An 18223-nucleotide genomic window follows, 5' to 3' on the forward strand; every position below is an offset into this window, starting at 1 on the left:
TAACAGTGACATGCATGGTACAAAAGCTAATAGTAAATTTGGAAGGTTTAGCTAACCACTTAAGTATTGAATCTGAAAGTATGTGAGAATTTGTGAAATTCTACTTTAGCCAGTTGCACACCACAGCTACCTAAACTGATTGATTGATTAATATAGAGATTCAAGATTGCTGGTCTTTTTTTCATCAAATTAGATTACACTGCAGTCTGAAAATTATATTTAGTGTGGATGAGTTTCTGTATCCGATATTACATTAGATATTAGATAATTTCTTTGTTGACAGCTTATCTTAGCATGTGGCAAAGTTAGCCCTAGTCTCTCATAATCAATGGAGTTGGAAAGCAGTACTGTAATTGCACGTGACATTTTTTGGCAATCAGGAAATATATTGACTCTGGTTGCAATGTATTACTGCTATAAAGCATAAAGGTGAAGATGGCGTTGAAGTGATAATGTCATTTAGTAATCCAGAGACCCAGGCTATTTATCTGGGTACACAGGTTCAAATCCCACCAGAACAGCTGGTGGACTTTAAAATCAATTAATAAATATGGACCAAAAAGCTCACCTCAATAATGGTAACCATTCCAACTATCACTGATTGTCATAAAAGTCCATCTAGTTCACTAATGACCTCGAGAGAAGGAAATCTTGCCATCTTTACCATGCCTGGCTTACGTGTGACGCTAGGCCCACAGCAATAATGGTGAACTTTTAACTGCCCTCTGAAATAGCCAAGCAAAATACTCAGTTCAATCACAAACAGAGATGGATAGTAAATGTTGGCAGAAGTGATTCTGAAACTCAGTTTTTTTCCTTCATTATTCCTTTCAAAGCAGTATTTGGAGAGTGCCTATCTGTAGCTAAATGCCAACATCCAGGATTTTAAAACCAATTAATTCATGTAAATGAGTAGCACTGACTAGGCCAACACTTATTACCCATTCCTGGTTACACTAAGAGTCATAGAGTCATACAGCATGGAAACACATCCTTCAGTTCATTCACTCGATGCTAAACATATTCCCAAACTAAACTAGTCTCGCCTGCCTGCTCCTGGCCCATATCCCTTCAAATCTTTCCGATTCATGTACTTATCCAAATGTCTTTTAAACATTGTAATTGTACCCACATTCACCACTTACTCAGGACGAACCATCTTCTGTGTAAAAAATTTGCCCCTCATGTTTTTTTTTAAATCTGTCTCCTCTCACCTTAAAAAAAAGTGCCCCCCGCCTTGAAATCCCCATCCTGTGGTTGTGTCACCTTAGTCTTACAGATCATAGGGGCTACTGTCTTATCAGAGAGAAGGGACTGGTGGTGATTTAACCTGAGGGTCACCAGACTTCAGGTGAGGGAAGAGGTTGAGAAGAAGAGTCCTTCATGGTAACAAACCGGTGATGGGAATTGAACCCACATTGTTGGCATCATACTGCTCTGTAAACTGATAATCCAGCCAATTGAACTAAACCAATTCCCGAAAGCCAACTACCATGAACTCAATCTATACAGGCACGGTAGCTCAGTGGTTAGCACTGGCTGCCTCACAGCACCAAGGATCCGGGTTTAATTCCACCCTCTGGCTCCGTCTGTGAGGAGTTTGCACTTTCTTAACGTGTCAGCGTGGGTTTCTTCTGGGTGCTCCAGTTTCCTTCGGCAGTCCAACAATATGCGTGTTAGGTGGCATGGCCATGCTAAGTTGCCCGTAGTGTCCAGGATATGCAGGGTAGGTGGATTAGCTATGGGAAATGTAGGGTTACACTGATAGGATGGGGGGGGAGAGACTAGATGGTGTGGACACGATGGGCTAAATGGCCTGCTTCCACACTGTAGAGATTCTGTGATAATACCCCTCATTACTTTAAAAACTTCTACAAGGTTGCTTTTCAATCTCCTATGCTCCAGTGAAAAAAGTTCCAGCCTATCCAGCTTTTCTTTATAACTCAAACCTTCCATACCTGACAACATCCTGGAAAAGGACTTCTGAACTCTCTCCACTGTAATAATATCCTTCTATAACAGGGTGACCGTAACTGGACACAGTATTTCAGAAGAGGCCTCACAAATGTCCTATACTCCCTCAACATGACTTCCCAACTCCTTTACTTAAAGAACTTAGCAATGGAGGCAAATGTCTGTTTAATCACATCTATATACGATGCAAACTTGAGTATGTGCTTTGCATTTGAGCAGGCAGGGAAAGAGTTAAATTTTGGGTTTTGTGAAACAAAAGGTTCAGCTGAGCATGATTCAGATCAATAAGAACTTGCAGTTAACAATAGGGTGCTGCAGGCAAGAGTAATGGGTTAACAAGGTGGAAAAGCATTTGTTATGTAGAGCCATTTAACAGTATTGGAAGCATTCAGTATGTAAGGTCAGTTAACAAGGTGAAAAGTATTCATTATGTGAAGCCAGTTAAGGTTAAGAACATTCGTTGTGTAACAGTACATGGTTTAATCTTTACTGTTGATGCTTACTGATTGTAATAGTCACCCAATCAATATGTGTATTGCCTTATCTGGATGCCTCTCCCTGTAAAATGATTATATCATTCATTAAGGAACTGCTATTCCAGAGAAGACCAAGAACTCATTTATCTGAGCACATGGGTAATCATTCTCTCTCCGTCCAGGGCCTAGAATAAAGATGAAGGAGATAAGACTACTCTGTGTCTCTGAGCATTTTGCTCCAACTGAGGGGGAACAGATGACAATAAACTTGAAAGAATTTTGTACCTGAACCTAGTTCCCTCTTCTCTACAACACCACCCAAGGGTCTACTATGAATTGCATAAACCCTACCCTTGCTTGTTGTACCAAAATGAAAATAGTCATGCACTGTGTTCTTAAATTGCTGGATTCCTTGTGGGTGTAAGTACACCCATTATTCTGTTAGAGAGTTCTAGCAATTTGATACAATGGCAGTGAAGACAGTAATAATGTTCCAACTCAGAATGATATGTTGCTTAGAGAGGATCTTGCTGGAGATGGTATTCCAAAGTATCTGCTGCCCTTGTCTTTCTTGGTGGTAGAGGTTGTGGGTTTTACAGGTGCTTTTGAACAAACATTAGGAAATTATACAGATCAATTTGTAGATGGTACACACTGCTGTGAGTGTATATTGATGGGGCACCAATCAAGAGGGTGCCTTTGTCCTAGATGGTTTCAAACATGGTGAGTGTTCTTCAACATCTTGGTTGACAATCCAGTGAGGGAAAAAGTGAGGTCTGCAGATGCTGGAGATTAGAGCTGGAAATGTGTTGCTGGAAAAACGCAGCAGGTCAGGCAGCATCCAGGGAACAGGAGAATCGACGTTTCGGGCATAAGCCCTTCTTCAGGAAAGAGGGAAGTTTGTCCAGCAGGCTAAGATAAAAGGTAGGGAGGAGAGACTTGGGAGAGGGACGTCGGAAATGTGATAGGTGGAAAGAGGTCAAGGTGAGGGTGATAGGTCAGACTGGGGTGGGGGCGGAGAGGTCGGGAAGAAGATGGACTAAGGGGGACAGGACGGTGTCAAGTGACCTATCACCCTCACCTTGACCTCTTTCCACCTATCACATTTCCGACGCCCCTCCCCCAAGTCCCTCCTCCCTACCTTTTATCTTAGCCTGCTGGACAAACTTTCCTCATTCCTGAAGAAGGGTTTATGCCCGAAACGTCGATTCTCCTGTTCCCTGGATGCTGCCTGACCTGCTGCGCTTTTCCAGCAACACATTCCAATCCAGTGAGGGAAGTTGGAAGATTTAAGCTGCTATCTTTTTGACGAGAGCCTACTAAGTGAAGGCCTGTCTGTCCTCTAATGTAGACATAGAAGAGCCAATGGCACTATTTTTAATAAGAGTTATAGATACATAGAAAACACAGTAAGATTTCATGCACAGAAGGTAGTCGTCTGGCACATTATGTCCATACCAGTCGATGAATACCTCGTCACACTAATCCCACTCTCCAAATTTTGATTCCTAAACCCATTGACTGTTCCACCGCATGTTTTAATGTGATTATGGTTTTTGCCTGTATTACCCTTTGAACTCGTGGGTTCCAGAACCTCACCACTGATGAGAAAGTTGTTCCAGGTGTCATAGTCAATATTTTTTCAATAATTAGTACAGCATTTCTTTTTGTGGGAGCTTGCTACATGTAAATTGCCTGCTATGTGTCAACACTGACTGTACTTCCAAAGTACTTTATTGGCTGTAAAGCATTTTGGATCTTTCTGTGGCCATAACAGTTACTATATAAATGCAATTTAATTTTAATAACTCAATAGTTACTCATAGAAATCTAATGTTATATCACTGGGATGCTTTTTTGCCATTATTATGGCAATAATGTTTTTTTCAAATTTAAAAAAAAGTTATGATATTTCAGCTACTTTAATCCCATGTGTATCACTGATGATTTGTATTTACTCTGTGGAAATTTTAATTGAGTAGAAGATTTTACTGCATTTTACTTTCTGATTTGCTGTTTGAGAATACTTCAGTGTAATTGGCTGCCAACTCCCTGCGGTGATATCACTGTTACTGTATGCCTAGTGTTTGTCTTGATCTTGCACATATCAAGAAAGGGAAACTTCATGCCTCAGAGATCACTAGATAACAGAAAATCCCTTTAATACTTCAAAGTACTCTTTTGGTATGATCCTAGATATTGAATATTGTTAGATATTATTACTGGAGCGAATCATAGATTTACATTTAAATAGTTCCCATTTCTGTCTTTGTTCACTCCTTTCCTCAGCAATATTTTGTGTTTGATTTTGTCTACTTTCTGTGGTTTTATTTACCCTAATGAAGAAGAGCATATCTTCTCAACATCACAACTATTGATCTCACCCTGCTTGGCTGTTGTATGGAACCCCCTACGTGTTAACCCCTTAAAGCCAAATACATAACAATATTGTCAAATTTGATGGAATTTTAATGCATTTACTTTAGGGGAAATTTGGCATGTTAATATGCTGCAGTTTTTCTTATCTGCGATGTTTTGTGTTATGTTGCTGAAAATATTACTGATGAAATACTTAGCAGTTGTAGTAAAATCATGCGTATACTTAGGATGAAGAAGATTATGAGTACCACATATGCTTGGTCCAGTTCTTGTTGGATTCATTTGGATATCAAAGTTGAAACTTTATTGCTGGAACAGCACAGCAGGTCAGGCAGCATCCAGGGAACAGGAGATTCGACGCTTCGGGCACAGGGTGGGGGTGCAGGTGAATCTGTGGCGGATATGGAAGTTTCATTTGGATATGCCTACTCAACTTCCTCAGTAGGCATAATGGGATGTGTTCAAATATTCCCTCCCTGAATCCTTGGGGAAAAATTTACCCAAGTGGAATTCTGCAGATTTTCAGTTTACTCGTGAAGATGGCCTGTGGGAATTTTCCAAGGGCGGTTTATAAGAGCTGTTTCTTTACAGCAGTCCCTAGCCGATTCAAGGAAGTTCCAGGAGATCTAAAATACTTTGATTAATGCCAGAAAAACCTTGCCTTCCATCAATGAAGACACACAATTTTGCAATAATGTATCTAATACCATCTCGAAGGATTGCAATGTTGCAGTCTTCATCACAAACTCCAGAATCAAAAAAAAGATATCAGTGTATCTAGCCTCCTTCCCACTTCCCTCAGTTTAGTTGTGTGTACTTCTAGTTTTACTTGGCCCCATTGCCTCAAGCAATTGATCAAAAAGAATACTACTGATGCCTTTAATAGTTCTAAGTAACTGAATCAGATCCTGTCCAATTTCACTATCTTCCTGTGAATCTAACACAAGATCCAATTCATTAATAATCATAATAAATGGGTGGGAAGAATAAAACATTGAACTATGGACCAATCCCAAAAGTGACGTGATCCAATTGAAAGAATCCTACTTCAAATCAGTCCCTGCTTGAATGTAGATATTTTAACTTAATTTTAACACACTGAATCTTTGCTAGCACTTTATCAAAAGCTTTCAGAAATACAAACTGATAAGTTCTACCAGATCTTCATTTATCTGCCATTCCTATATCTAAATATTGGATGAAGTTTGTCAAATAACCTTTGTTTTCTGAATGTTTTCAGCGCTGTATGAACTATGAACATTCCATATGGTCATCAGTGGAATCCTTAATGATGCTTTATGCGAAATTCCCTATCAAAGAGGTTAAGTTCAGAAGTGTGCTGGAGCAAGGTTTGTTTTTATTTAAAATATACACCATTCATGCCATCTTCTGAATATATAGCAGTTCTATTCTTGCTGAATTTTTGAATGGTACTTATTCCAGCATTACTTCAGCAATTTTCCTCAGAATCCTAGATTAAATTAAATTTGCAACTTTTCCTTCCCCTCAATGTCTTTCATGCAGTTTCACTTGAGATATGCAAGCAGCCCATTTGGATTTTTTTTTCACTTATCCATTATACAAATGGATAATGCAATATTTTTACGTGATAATATGAACAAATTATCTGTTCAAATTTCTTGTTGTCTATAATTTTGGCCATCATCCTCCACACACCTTGTTTATTGTTTGCCTCATAACATTTAACAATTTCGTTCCCATTATTTTTCAGTTGTTCTCCTTTCTCAATTTATTGTAGTGCACTTACTATTTCCTTTTATTAACATCATCTACTTTTGTATTACGTTTTAATTAACTATTCTTGAAACTTAACTCTTTGTTAGCTTGGAAACAAATGGACCGTTTAAAGTACAATTGTTTAGAACCCATTATTGAGAATATTTTCCTAGGACTTTGAAGCCTATCACTCTTCCCGCTTCAGCACACAGACAGCTGCCTTTTATCTCCAAGTGTAAGCACCAATACCTTCTACCCAGTAAAATAATTTAGATCCTCTCTAACTCTGACAATCAAACTGCCCAAGCTTGCTATCAGGCAAAATAAGTCACACTACCCCTTTCATTTTATCTTAACAGTCTTATAAATCACATAATTGCAACACAGGAGACATGAAAAATTCTATTTGAAAATCAGCAGGCAGGTGGGTCTAGTTCATCTTGGGAACATGGTTTCATAGACTGGTTGGACCGAAGGGTCTATTTTCATGCTGTATGGCTGTATCTCTATTTATTGGTAGATGTATGTTTAAGAACAAAAATAAAGCTAATTAGCCATTTTTTTTGAAAGCTACAGCATTTTATAGAACACAATAATTATCACTGAGGTGAATACATAAATACTTTGATTCTAAATGTAGAGATTTGGTGATAGAGGGCGAACAGATTGTAAGCAAAGTAAATAAGTAAAGGGTTACTTTGCACCCAAATGTCAAAGTTCTTCCAACTTAATATTCATTAGTTAGTTGTGAAGCACTTGAACGCATATCTGGGTGATGTGATCAAGTCTTACATAAATGTTAGGGTTTTGTCTATTTTTATGATAACCTGTTACTCTTAAAATATGTTATGCCCTAATTATAAATACATTATTTCCAAAGCTTAGGCATTATTATTCTGTCTTCATGTTTTAGGTTCATTAAATCATTGTTAACTTTAAGGAGATGCACTTATGATAAATGTGAAAATTCTTTTCTCCTTCTGATCCTTTTACAATGTTCCAGTAGTTTTTCTGGCAGCATAATGTTCCATCATTCTCATTTATTGTAACACTTGTCATTTGTATTACTTCCCTGGGCACATAAATTTTCTAATGTGCTTGAATTTGACATGCTTCAACTTCTGGTTTTTATTTATTTTCACTTCCATTGGTGCCTTTGCTCAGTTGTGATTAAATTTTTTCTATTTATCTGAAAAACCCTTCACCACCACACACTGAGTTCATGCTCATCAGGAGACATATTATAATTCATTGCCACATTTCAGCTTGTTGATGTTTTCACTTACTTCATTTTGGTTTTAAAAAGAAGCTATTTTATTCTTAATATTTGATAGTCTCTTTCTGTCTGCAAGAAGAAAAAGCCTTGCTAAAGACTTTCAATTGATAACCATCAGAACTTTGCTCCAAACACATTGATTTCATTTAGTGTTTAATATTTCAAATTGTATGTTTTAAACAAACTTCATATTTGTTTAGAAAAGACTATCTCAAATCCATTAAATTCAAATGTAGTTTTGAGCACACTGCAACTTCTTTTAACTTTCAGATGCATGTAGGTTCAGTGACTGAAAGAATAATCTGTAAAGTCACAATGCTGTTTCTTTTCTTAACATTCCCCAAAATTTGCTATCATTGTAATGACAAGAAATTTAAAAGTTGAATAAATTTGATTGGTGCATATCATTTTTGTTTCCAAGTTAAAAGCCTTTGTGAAAAGTATACAGATCTTGTGCACTTTGTAAATTCATATCCATGTCTGCCTCTTAATTCCATTGAATAGTCTGCACTTAAAAAAACACAAACCCTAAAGTGCGTACAAATTTTCAATCCATCCGATTTCCTTTGATAAATTAAATAGTTAATCTGAAATCCATTTGGAGTAAAATTAATTTCGAGCTCAATTGGATAAATCTGTTTAAAATAGAACTTGTTCCTGTTTACAGTTTAGAGACCTAATTAATTGGGTATTCAGAGTAGTTGAAAATATCAGCTGCTTAAACTCTTATATGCAGAAGCTTGGGAATATATACATGCAGTTCCTTCATCCTACACATCACAGGGCTCACAATCTAAGGACACAGGGTAAGCTATTTATGACTGAGCTGGGGAGACCTTTGCTTCACCTAGCGTCTTGTGTGCCTGTGGAATTCACTACCACAAAAGATTTATGCTAAAACATTGAATGTTTTCAAGAAGGAGTTAGAAAAGTTTTAGGGGTTAAAGGGATCGAAGGGTATGAGGCAAAAGTGGGAACAGACTACTGAATAAGATAAAAGCTGAAAAACTGCAGGTGCTGGAAATCAGAAACAAAAACAGAAATACTGGAGAAGTTCTGCAGGTCTGTGGAGAGAAATCAGAGTTAATGTTTTAGGTCAAATGATCCTTCCTCAGAACAGTACTAAATAAGATGATCATCCATGATCATACTAAAGGCATAGCAGAATCAAAGGGCCGAATGGCCTACTCATGTTGCTCTTTTCTTTATTGTATTGTGCGGTATACAGTGCTTATAACCATATCATTGTAGAATAACTGTATATTGAATTTTAGTTTTGTGTTTGAAATTTTGGATTTGCACAAGATATTTTTTCGTTTCAGGTTCGGCAATCCCACCTGTAAGTAGATACCACATCTCCTAAGATCAAATGTCTTTCCTTACTGTAATATCTAGCACTATGGTATCATGACATGATATCAGTGAAAGCAATCAGTCTACGGCACTCACATACTTCCAATGTCAAAGCTCCTGTTGTGACCAGAGGACACTCTGAAACTGTTTGGCTCTGTACTGAAAAAGAAACCATTCTCCTTTTAGAGATTTTTCCTTCACCAGGTTGTTTAAGCTATGTCTGAATGTGTGCTCCCTCATTTATTTATTAACCGGACAAAAATCCAAAGGCTTGACAACAACTTCCTTTCCCATGTCCGCAGATGTGAATACCAATCAAATTTGTGGTATCCTGTACAACCACACACTTCCCAAATCATGCAACATGTCGTCTAGATTTGCCACTTCATACTTAGTTATAGAGATACACAGCATGGAAATAGACCCTACATCCAAACCCATCCATGCTGACGAGATATTATATCTAAATCTAGTCCTATTTGCCAGCATTTGGCCCATATCCCTCTAAACTCTTCCTATTCATTTACCCATCCAGGTGCCTTTTAAATGTTGGAATTGTACCAGCTACCACTACCTCCTCTGGCAGCACATTTGACCTTTGCTTTTCTCATCTACATCAGCAACTTGCATTTATGCCTTAATGTCTTTAATAAATGCCTCAAAATATTTTGCAAAAGCATCAGCAGACAAAATTTGAACACTGAATGATAGGATAGTGTAGGATTGATAACTAAAAGCTTAATCAAAGAACTAGATTAAGAAGGAACTTAAAGGAGGACAGAAGGGCTTACAAACAAGGAACAAGAGAAGTCTATTCAACCCTTCAAGTCTGCTCCACCATTCAGTAACATGATAGCTGAACTCATTTTAACCCCAATTCTTTCATCCCCTTGGTAATCAATAATCTATCTGCTTCTTCCTTAAAAAAAATTAAAGATTCTGCATCCACTCTATTTTGAGGAAGGGAATTCCAAAGGCTCTCAACCTTTTCTTAGAGAAGGAAAAAGTCCTTAACTCTATATGTATGACTTTTATTTACTTCAGGGCACAACTTTTGTTCTAGTTTCTCCCAGAGGAGAAAACATCTTTTTCACACCCAGCTGGTCAAGTCCCCTCAGGATCCTATTTGTTTAAATTAAGACACCTCTGAATATTCTAAACTCCAGAGGATACAGGGATACCATGTCCAACCTTTCCTCATAAGGCAATGCATTCAGCGAAGAAATTTATACATTTCCTTTCAGTAACATCACCTGTAAGTATGGGATCGATATCCACATGCTGTAACAAAAGTTGTTTCCACTTTTCTGTTATCTCTCTTGATCCTTATGTTTGCTGTTCTTTGTCAGCCAGTTTGGATTATGTGTGGTTTCCTGTGGAAAGATGAGAGGCATTCAGCTCCTGTCATCAACCATATGTCCCTCTCTGCCCACTATCTTAAAGTTAACTAGACTATTGACATCTGAGCTTCAGCCCACATAACCCCTCCATCACAGAGACTTCTAACATTCACTTATCTAATGTCACCAACCTTCACTTCACCTCAACTTATTCGCATCATCTAAACATTTATACTTCTGCCACTTCAGTTTCTTTATATTGTCTTGTAATTTTCCTAATGTTTGAGACTTGAGACTTTGAAATTCCTTTTCACAGAGAGACATGTGGGGGCATAGTCTTTGTGTATATTTAAGGTTGAGATAGATCCTTGATCAGTAGGGGAATCAAAGTTTATTAAGAAAGGACAGGAAAGTGGATGCGATGAATGTTTGCTCAGCCATGACCCTAATAATTGGTGGAGCAGGCTTAAGGGGTCAGAGAATCAGAGCCAAATCTTTGTTGATGAGGTAAGAGATCGAGAGTAAGATGAAACAGAAAAATGTCTCTATAACATTTTGATTATACAATTTAGATTAATGACTGAGATAAGCAAACTGAGTACAATATATCCAAGTTTGCCAAAGATAACAAAATTAAGTGAGATAGTAAGTGCTGAAGTGGCACAAGGAGGCTACAGTGGAATAAAGGCAGTGAGCAAACAATTACACATTATTTTAGTCAGAAATATAAAAGGTAGATTATTCTTTTTGAATCTTGAGAAGGTGGAAAAGAGTTTCATTCAGGGGCACTTGTGTATTTTGATAAAGGAATCAGAAATTAATGTACTGATACAGCAAGCAATTAAGAAGGCAAATGGGATGTTGCTTTTGTTATAATGGAATTCGTAGCTTTATATTGAATAATTTTTATTAGTTGTACTGGGAATTGGTGAGGCCACACCTGTAGTAGTGTTCTGTTATTGATACCTTAGCTAAGGAAGGATAAGATCAAAGAATTTTACAGTATAGAAAGAGGCCATTTGTTACCTCTTGTCTGTACCAGCTCCCAGAAGAGCTACCCAGCTATGCCACTTCTCCAGCCTATCTCCATTGCTCTGTAAATTCATCTCTTTCACATATATATCCATCCTAGGATAATTCGATCCTAGAGAGAGTGCAATGAAAGTTCATTAATCTAGATCCTAAATTGGGGAGGTTGCCCTATGAAGGCAGATTAAGCAGAATAGGCTAATATTCTCTGGAATCTAGAAGACTATAAGGTGATCTACTTGAAATATATGAAATTATTAAGGGACTTGACCATTTATATGCTGAGAAATTGTTTACTCTGGCTGGGAAATCTAGAATATAGGGTCACTGTCTTGGATATCAATGTTGCCAATTTAAGATTAAGTTGAGCAGAAATTTCTTCTCTCAAAGGGTTGTGAACCTCCAGAATTCTCTATCTTAGAGCTGTGGATGCTTAATAGTTGAGGATTCTCAAAATAAGAATCATTAGAGTTTTGGTATTAAAGGATATGGGCCTTGTGTGGGAAAGTGGAGTTGAAATATAAAAATCAGCTGTGATCAACAGCAGAGTCAATGCAAAGGACCAAATGACCAATGCATATGTCTCAAGATCTAATGTTGTCAGTCCTCTTAAAAGGCAATTGCAAAACATAGTACTTTGTCAGTAACACCGTTTTTGTGCTGAATTTGTTTTCTCCCATAGTACTGTGGGATTTATCTATGAAAGAAAACAGAAGGAAGCAGCAGTGTTTCTGCCAATGCAACTGTAACCATCCAACTGGAACACTGAGAGTGTTTACCAAGAGGGCCATTCTGCATATTTTGTAATGAGATTTAGAATTCCAGTCACAGTACATTGTATGAGAAACACAGAAGATGCTGTTCTACCTCCTGGAGCTCATATCACCACTTTGCTGCATTACTTCATCTTCAGATTACTGAATCTCACTGCCACCTTTATGTAGATGTGCATCAGAGGCAACTTCATGTTGATGAGAAAGAGATAGTGCTAAAAGTGAAATAGATAGTTTCAGTGATATTATTTGAGTGCAGCAGTACTGTGATGATTATTTAATTGAAAGGAGAAGATTGACTTCTCAGTTTGGATGTGTTTCCTGTCCACATCTTTGATAGCTTTTCATCTGAGAAAGGTGATGGACACATAACAAACAATCCGCCTCAAATAGGGTTTTCATTTGGCTGATGGTTTGAGAGGCAGATTCTGCCATAAGTATGAGTTACCAAGTGTTGTGGGTTGTTGTTTTGGCATGGTAACCATTGCCTAACCACTGAAGTCTCTGTTTCTTGTGATGGTATATGCCAGTCCACAGTAGGAGTCACCATTTCCCCGTTATCAACTAATGACTCCCAGGTGAAATAATTGCTGTCTAGAGCCCTCATGTCACAATTGCAAGCATCCGTGAAGCAGATGAGCATCCCAGTGCTCACCTGGCTCCAGCCTCCTTGCTAAACAAAGAGTTCATGAGTCTTTGACCATCTTCCATCTTGTGGCTGTGCCTGGCTCAACGAAGCAGCCTCTGTTTAATGAGTGCAGACAAATTTGGAAGATTTGCCTTTGAGGGGCATTTTGTCCTCAGTGTTACAATGAAGCTGAGTAAGATAAAGTGAAGATGATAGTTATGGGGTGTTTCACAGGAAAAAAAAAATCAGAAGCTAAGAATTGTATAATAGGATAAAACTCATACAAATGCAAAATCAAAGCTGAATAGTTAAATGTAGAATGGTCCCACTGGGATATTACTGACCTAGATGAGAAATGCTTAGTGTTTAAAAAAAAACGTCAAATACAATCTGAATGCAGAACATGCTCCAGAGACTTCTGGCCAGCTGTCTATCTAACTACAGAAAACCTTGTAACTGAACTGCAACCATGAAATTAATTTTGTTGGGGATATTACACTGAATCCAATATTAGTCTTTTGGAGAAGCTTGAATATATTAAATGGTGGCCTGAAGCACACTACAGGCATCCATCTTTAATTTAAAAATATGGGGTAAAGGGAATTGTTTTGCTTTCAAGTGTCCCTTTCATGTCTGAAGTTTTTGTTGTGTTTGCTGTTTTGACTTTCATCATATTATTTGTGTATATGTGAGTGTTAAATGCATGAAAGTGTTGAAAAATATGCAGGCCAAGACAGCTTGTACACTATCTTGTTAAATATGTGGCAACAGCTGTGAAATGAGGTTTGAAGCACACGTTTTAATCCCCAAACATACATAATAATAGTATAGCTGGAGACTCAAAATTTGGTTCAACACTTTTATTGCAGCAGAGTAACTAATCCAATTTTACAAGATTATTATGCAAAACATGGTAAGACAAGGTATAAATGGCACATCAACGACAACTGCCACTATCATAGAAGAACATGCCAAAGGAATTTAACAGTCATACGAAGAAAATGGACCCAAGTCAATGAGGTACTGCATAAGATCACCGAACCTTGGTCAAAGATGTTTGCTTCTGTTCTAAGAGGGAGTTTATTGGACGTATAAAAGATTTTGTGGAAGGAATTCTTGGATCCTTGTGACTGATTAGAGAAGAAAGATGCAGGAGAGGCCAGATTTTATTTGGAGGCTGGGGGCTAATATCTACCTGGTGAAAATTGCAGAGCCTAGTGATGTGAAAGAATTTTAAATACAAGGATGAAAACTTGACTCCATAATGCCTCACTGCAGATCAGGAAGGAAAAGGTGTGATAATCAAGTGAGATTTTAAATTTTATCTTTCATGAGAGTTAAGAATCAACTACATTGCTGTGGGTCTAGAGTCATCTGTAAGCCAAACCAGGTAAAGAAGACAGATTTCTTTCCCTAAAGACTTCAGTGGTCCAGATGTGTTTTATGACAACCGATTATACTTTCATTGTCCCCATTTCTGAGAGGGAATTTTTCAACTCGAGAAATATTGGAGAGGAGGCCATGCAGGAATGTATTAGAATAGTCGTGTGATAGATGTCATGGATGAATATTTCATCAGCAAGTAGGCTGAGGTAGAAATAGAGATGGATAATATTATTGAGGTAGAAATTGGTATCAAAAGAGGCATAGTTAGGAACAGCAGCAAAGGCTACAGAGAGAACAAGCACCCATAATGTATTATGATCCCAGCTATGTTATTACTGGTCAAAGCAGATCTCAGATTGAAATCTGGCTTGATAGATTCTTTTGGTGAACAAGATGGTCTTTTACTGAAACACAAGTAGATAATGCTGCAGATTTGCTGTTCACAATTAAGCAGAAGTTTCTTTTGCAAAAGAACTGAAAATAAAATACAATGACCCAAGCTACATTGCACAAGTTTAAATATTATGAAACATACAATAAAATGCAATCCCCTTAATCCCAAAAGCACTCCTTTGCACTACTCACACCAGAGATACTTTTGTTTTCTGTCACATCGGCAAGATTTGACTTAACCATGGCTTCAATTCCTAGTCTTGAGAATCCAATAGTGTTTTAACCACTGGTGTGGAGCGTTCAAAATATCTCCATACACTAAGATAACTTGTTTCTTAATGCTTCTAAACTCTCTCCCTTTTTCAGGAGCAACTGTCTTCACATCTAACTTGAGCCAAGATCTCTCCAAACTAAAATCAAAAGCCATTGGTGTTTCTCCTCAGCCAGAAACAAATTCCAAAGCCTTCTAATTGAAGCCTATGCAACACTCTTTAGTCTATGCTTGTAAAACTTACACAATGAATAAAAGGTCCAGAGAAAGCAAAACCCCATTGCTCTCCAAAAAATCCCTCTCATACAGTGCTTTAAATGAAATCATTCGTGGCTAGAAATGCTCACAAATTAATCATTAAGCCACTCCACAGATAGAGACTAAAACCACATGCCACTATTTCAAATTTTTCAAAATATATGCATAATATCACGCACCTTAAATCACAAAGGTGCATTTGTAGTCACAGCATATGATTCATAACTTTGATTCAAACTATTTTGGTGATGCACTGGGGAGAAAACAGGACCACAGGAGCAACACTGGACCATCCATCCTCTTGAGCATGTACTGCAATTCAGTTAGGTTACTGACTTTTACCTCAACTCCATTTGCTTGTGTTTGCTACACTTTCTTTGATATCTTTACTAAGCAATCCCGTTGTAAATTTCGATTTAGCAAGCATCAAAGTCTTTTGCCAGACAGACTTCAGATTACATCTGGCTTTGTGTGAAAAGTGGTTTCAGTTTTCATACCTGAATAGCCTTGCTCCAAGTGTAATATTATTTCCACATAGCTCAGGATATCCAACTGAATCTTTTAATCATTTTAACATCTTAATATATCATGCTTCAGTTTTATACTCAAGGGAAGATCATATTCTCAAAATTTAACTTTTTATACCTTGGTATTATTCTCCGCTATGTCCCCTCAAAGAACAATTTACATCTTTCTTGAGATGCAGAACTGAAAACTAAACTTAGTCCTCCAGCTGGGCTCTCACCTAGGCTCTGTAGAGCTAAAGCATTCCTTGCTTATTTTATATTACAATTTGTTTGAGATAGAGACCACGTATCCAGTCACCTTTTTACTTACCTCCCCTCCCTGTCCACTAACTTTCAATGATTTGGAAACATGACATCTTAATATCATAGTCTATTCACAGCATTGAGAAAATATTTGGGTTTAACTTTCTCAGTTCCTAAGTGGTTAACCCTATCTGTCCCAAAGTTGAATTCCATCTGTGATAGTTTTGCCAACATTCTATTTCCTTTTACAGCTCCCTCCATACATCTACTGTGCCTTGTATTGTAGAACATTAAGTATCCAACTCCTTTATTTCTTTATCCAAGTCGGTAGTATGGTGAAGAGCCAAGTTTCCAGTACAGATCTCTGGTAAACACTATTTTTCATACCCTACGAGTCAAATGCTGTTTTGTCTACCACTACTTAATATTTCCTATCTCCTGCTCAGTTTGCAACCCATGTTGTACCTCTACTTCCATGTGTTTTCACTTTTGACAATCTTAGATACAGAACTTTAACAGAAGTTCATGAAGGAAATAGTTATAGAGATTAACTTATCCATCATTTTTGTGACCTTCTCAAAAGAAATTCAATGAAGAGCTACTATTTATCTATCAATGCTGATGCTTTTGATCAGTTGATATATATTCAGCTGTTCAATCTTTCCTTCTGATATATTCCAGTTATGCACAAATTAAACTACTGAATTGTATTTGCCTATTTTCATTCCCTCCTTCTTTTCTAAATTGCAGAGTAGCATTGCCATTTTTTCTATCCAAAGGTGTAACACTGAATCTAGAGGTCTTTGCAATATAGCATTTCAAACTTCCTCACTCATTTCACATAACAACTTAGAATGAAAGCAATATAATGTTTTTATCGAGATCCAAACAGAGGTGCAGAAGAATTGACATGGGCTCTGGAGCTCAAAACAAGCTCTCACAGTTAGGAGAAGCAAGTGAGATTGGGGATAGATTGGTAATTTGCAGTGTCGGAGGGTGCAACTGAAATGGTTGAGAATCGTCTTGAAAGGGAAATGGCTTGCATGGGCAGTAAGAAAGGAATTTGAGTGGTTAAACAGGATTGAAGATCAGGAGGATGAGTCTTTTCCATGCAATGAGGTTAGAAAGGGCATGAAGAGTTCAAGTGGAAATTCAAGCAAGAGGATTTGCAGCTGGATGATCAACTTTGGCGAGAGACTTTACAATTGTGGGCAAGAAGAAGAATCAGCAAACTGGTTGAATTATTGTGAAGAAGGAAACTGAACTTTGCATATGATCTTCCTCATTTTAGGTTGGAGGTGCAACGGTGGCTCAGTGATTAGCACTGCTGCCTCACAGTGCCAGGGACCTGGGTTCAATTCCAGACTCCGCTAACTGTCTGTGTGGAGTTTGCACATTCTTCCCATGTCTGCGAGTTTCCTCTGGGTGCTCTGGTTTCCTCTCACAATCCAGAGATATGCAGGTTAGGTGAATTGGCCAGGCTAAATTGCCCATAGTTTTGAGTGCATTAGTCAGGGGTAAATATAGGGTAGGGGAATGGGTCTTGGTGGGTTACTGTTCAGAGGGTTGCTGTGGACTTGTTGGGCCAAATGGCCTGTTTCTATACTGTAGGGAATCTAATCTAATATAAAGGTAAGCTAACACACATTATGTATTGGATAACATTTCAGTGGGGGGAGATCAAATTTCTTGTAACCTTATAGAACTCTTGCCTGATAGCTATTGTTGGTTTGAGCTAAACAGAAGAGCAACAAATACTTTATTAATGCTTATAGTCCGGGAAGTCTTCTGGCACGATGATAGAGTCCCTACCTCTGGACCAGAAGTTCTTGGGTAAAATCGTGGACTGGGACTTGTAAGCTCTGAAAGAATGTTAATGATGTGTTTGTTTTAACAAGTTGGGATTCCTTCCTCTCTTTCCCCACTGAAATCTGCAAAAAAAGGAGGAGAAGAGGAGAGCGATAGTGTGTATGTGTAAATACAATTTAAAAATTAAATTGCTGAGTACTGTGAGTGTTTGCAAAACATGAAGTCTTGCTTCATAAAGGCCAAAGTGTTACTTGCAAATGAACTGTATCCTCCCTTCACAAGACTTAATTGTGATGCAAGAAGAACAAATATAAATGAAGTTCCATTCATCATCTCAAATCATTGCTATGTAATTTTCAGCTCAATAACGT

At 37.8% G+C, this 18223-nt stretch overlaps 1 protein-coding gene across 8 annotated transcripts in view; it reads left to right on the forward strand.

Moving 5' to 3' along the window:
* Nucleotides 1–18223, forward strand: part of LOC122553706 (gephyrin) — a 537285-nt gene that overhangs the window by 194123 nt on the left and 324939 nt on the right. For 5 of the 8 annotated variants that reach the window (XM_043697921.1, XM_043697925.1, XM_043697926.1 and 2 more), the window contains exon 3: nt 6070–6178. The exons of the other annotated variants lie outside the window; for them this stretch is intronic. In XM_043697921.1, the coding sequence (XP_043553856.1) occupies nt 6076–6178 (103 nt within the window). In that variant the 5' untranslated portion in view covers nt 6070–6075. The remainder of the gene's footprint in view (nt 1–6069; nt 6179–18223) is intronic. 8 annotated transcript variants of the gene reach the window in all.

This window comes from Chiloscyllium plagiosum, chromosome 10, assembly GCF_004010195.1.
Source record: "Chiloscyllium plagiosum isolate BGI_BamShark_2017 chromosome 10, ASM401019v2, whole genome shotgun sequence".
NCBI lineage: Eukaryota > Metazoa > Chordata > Chondrichthyes > Orectolobiformes > Hemiscylliidae > Chiloscyllium > Chiloscyllium plagiosum.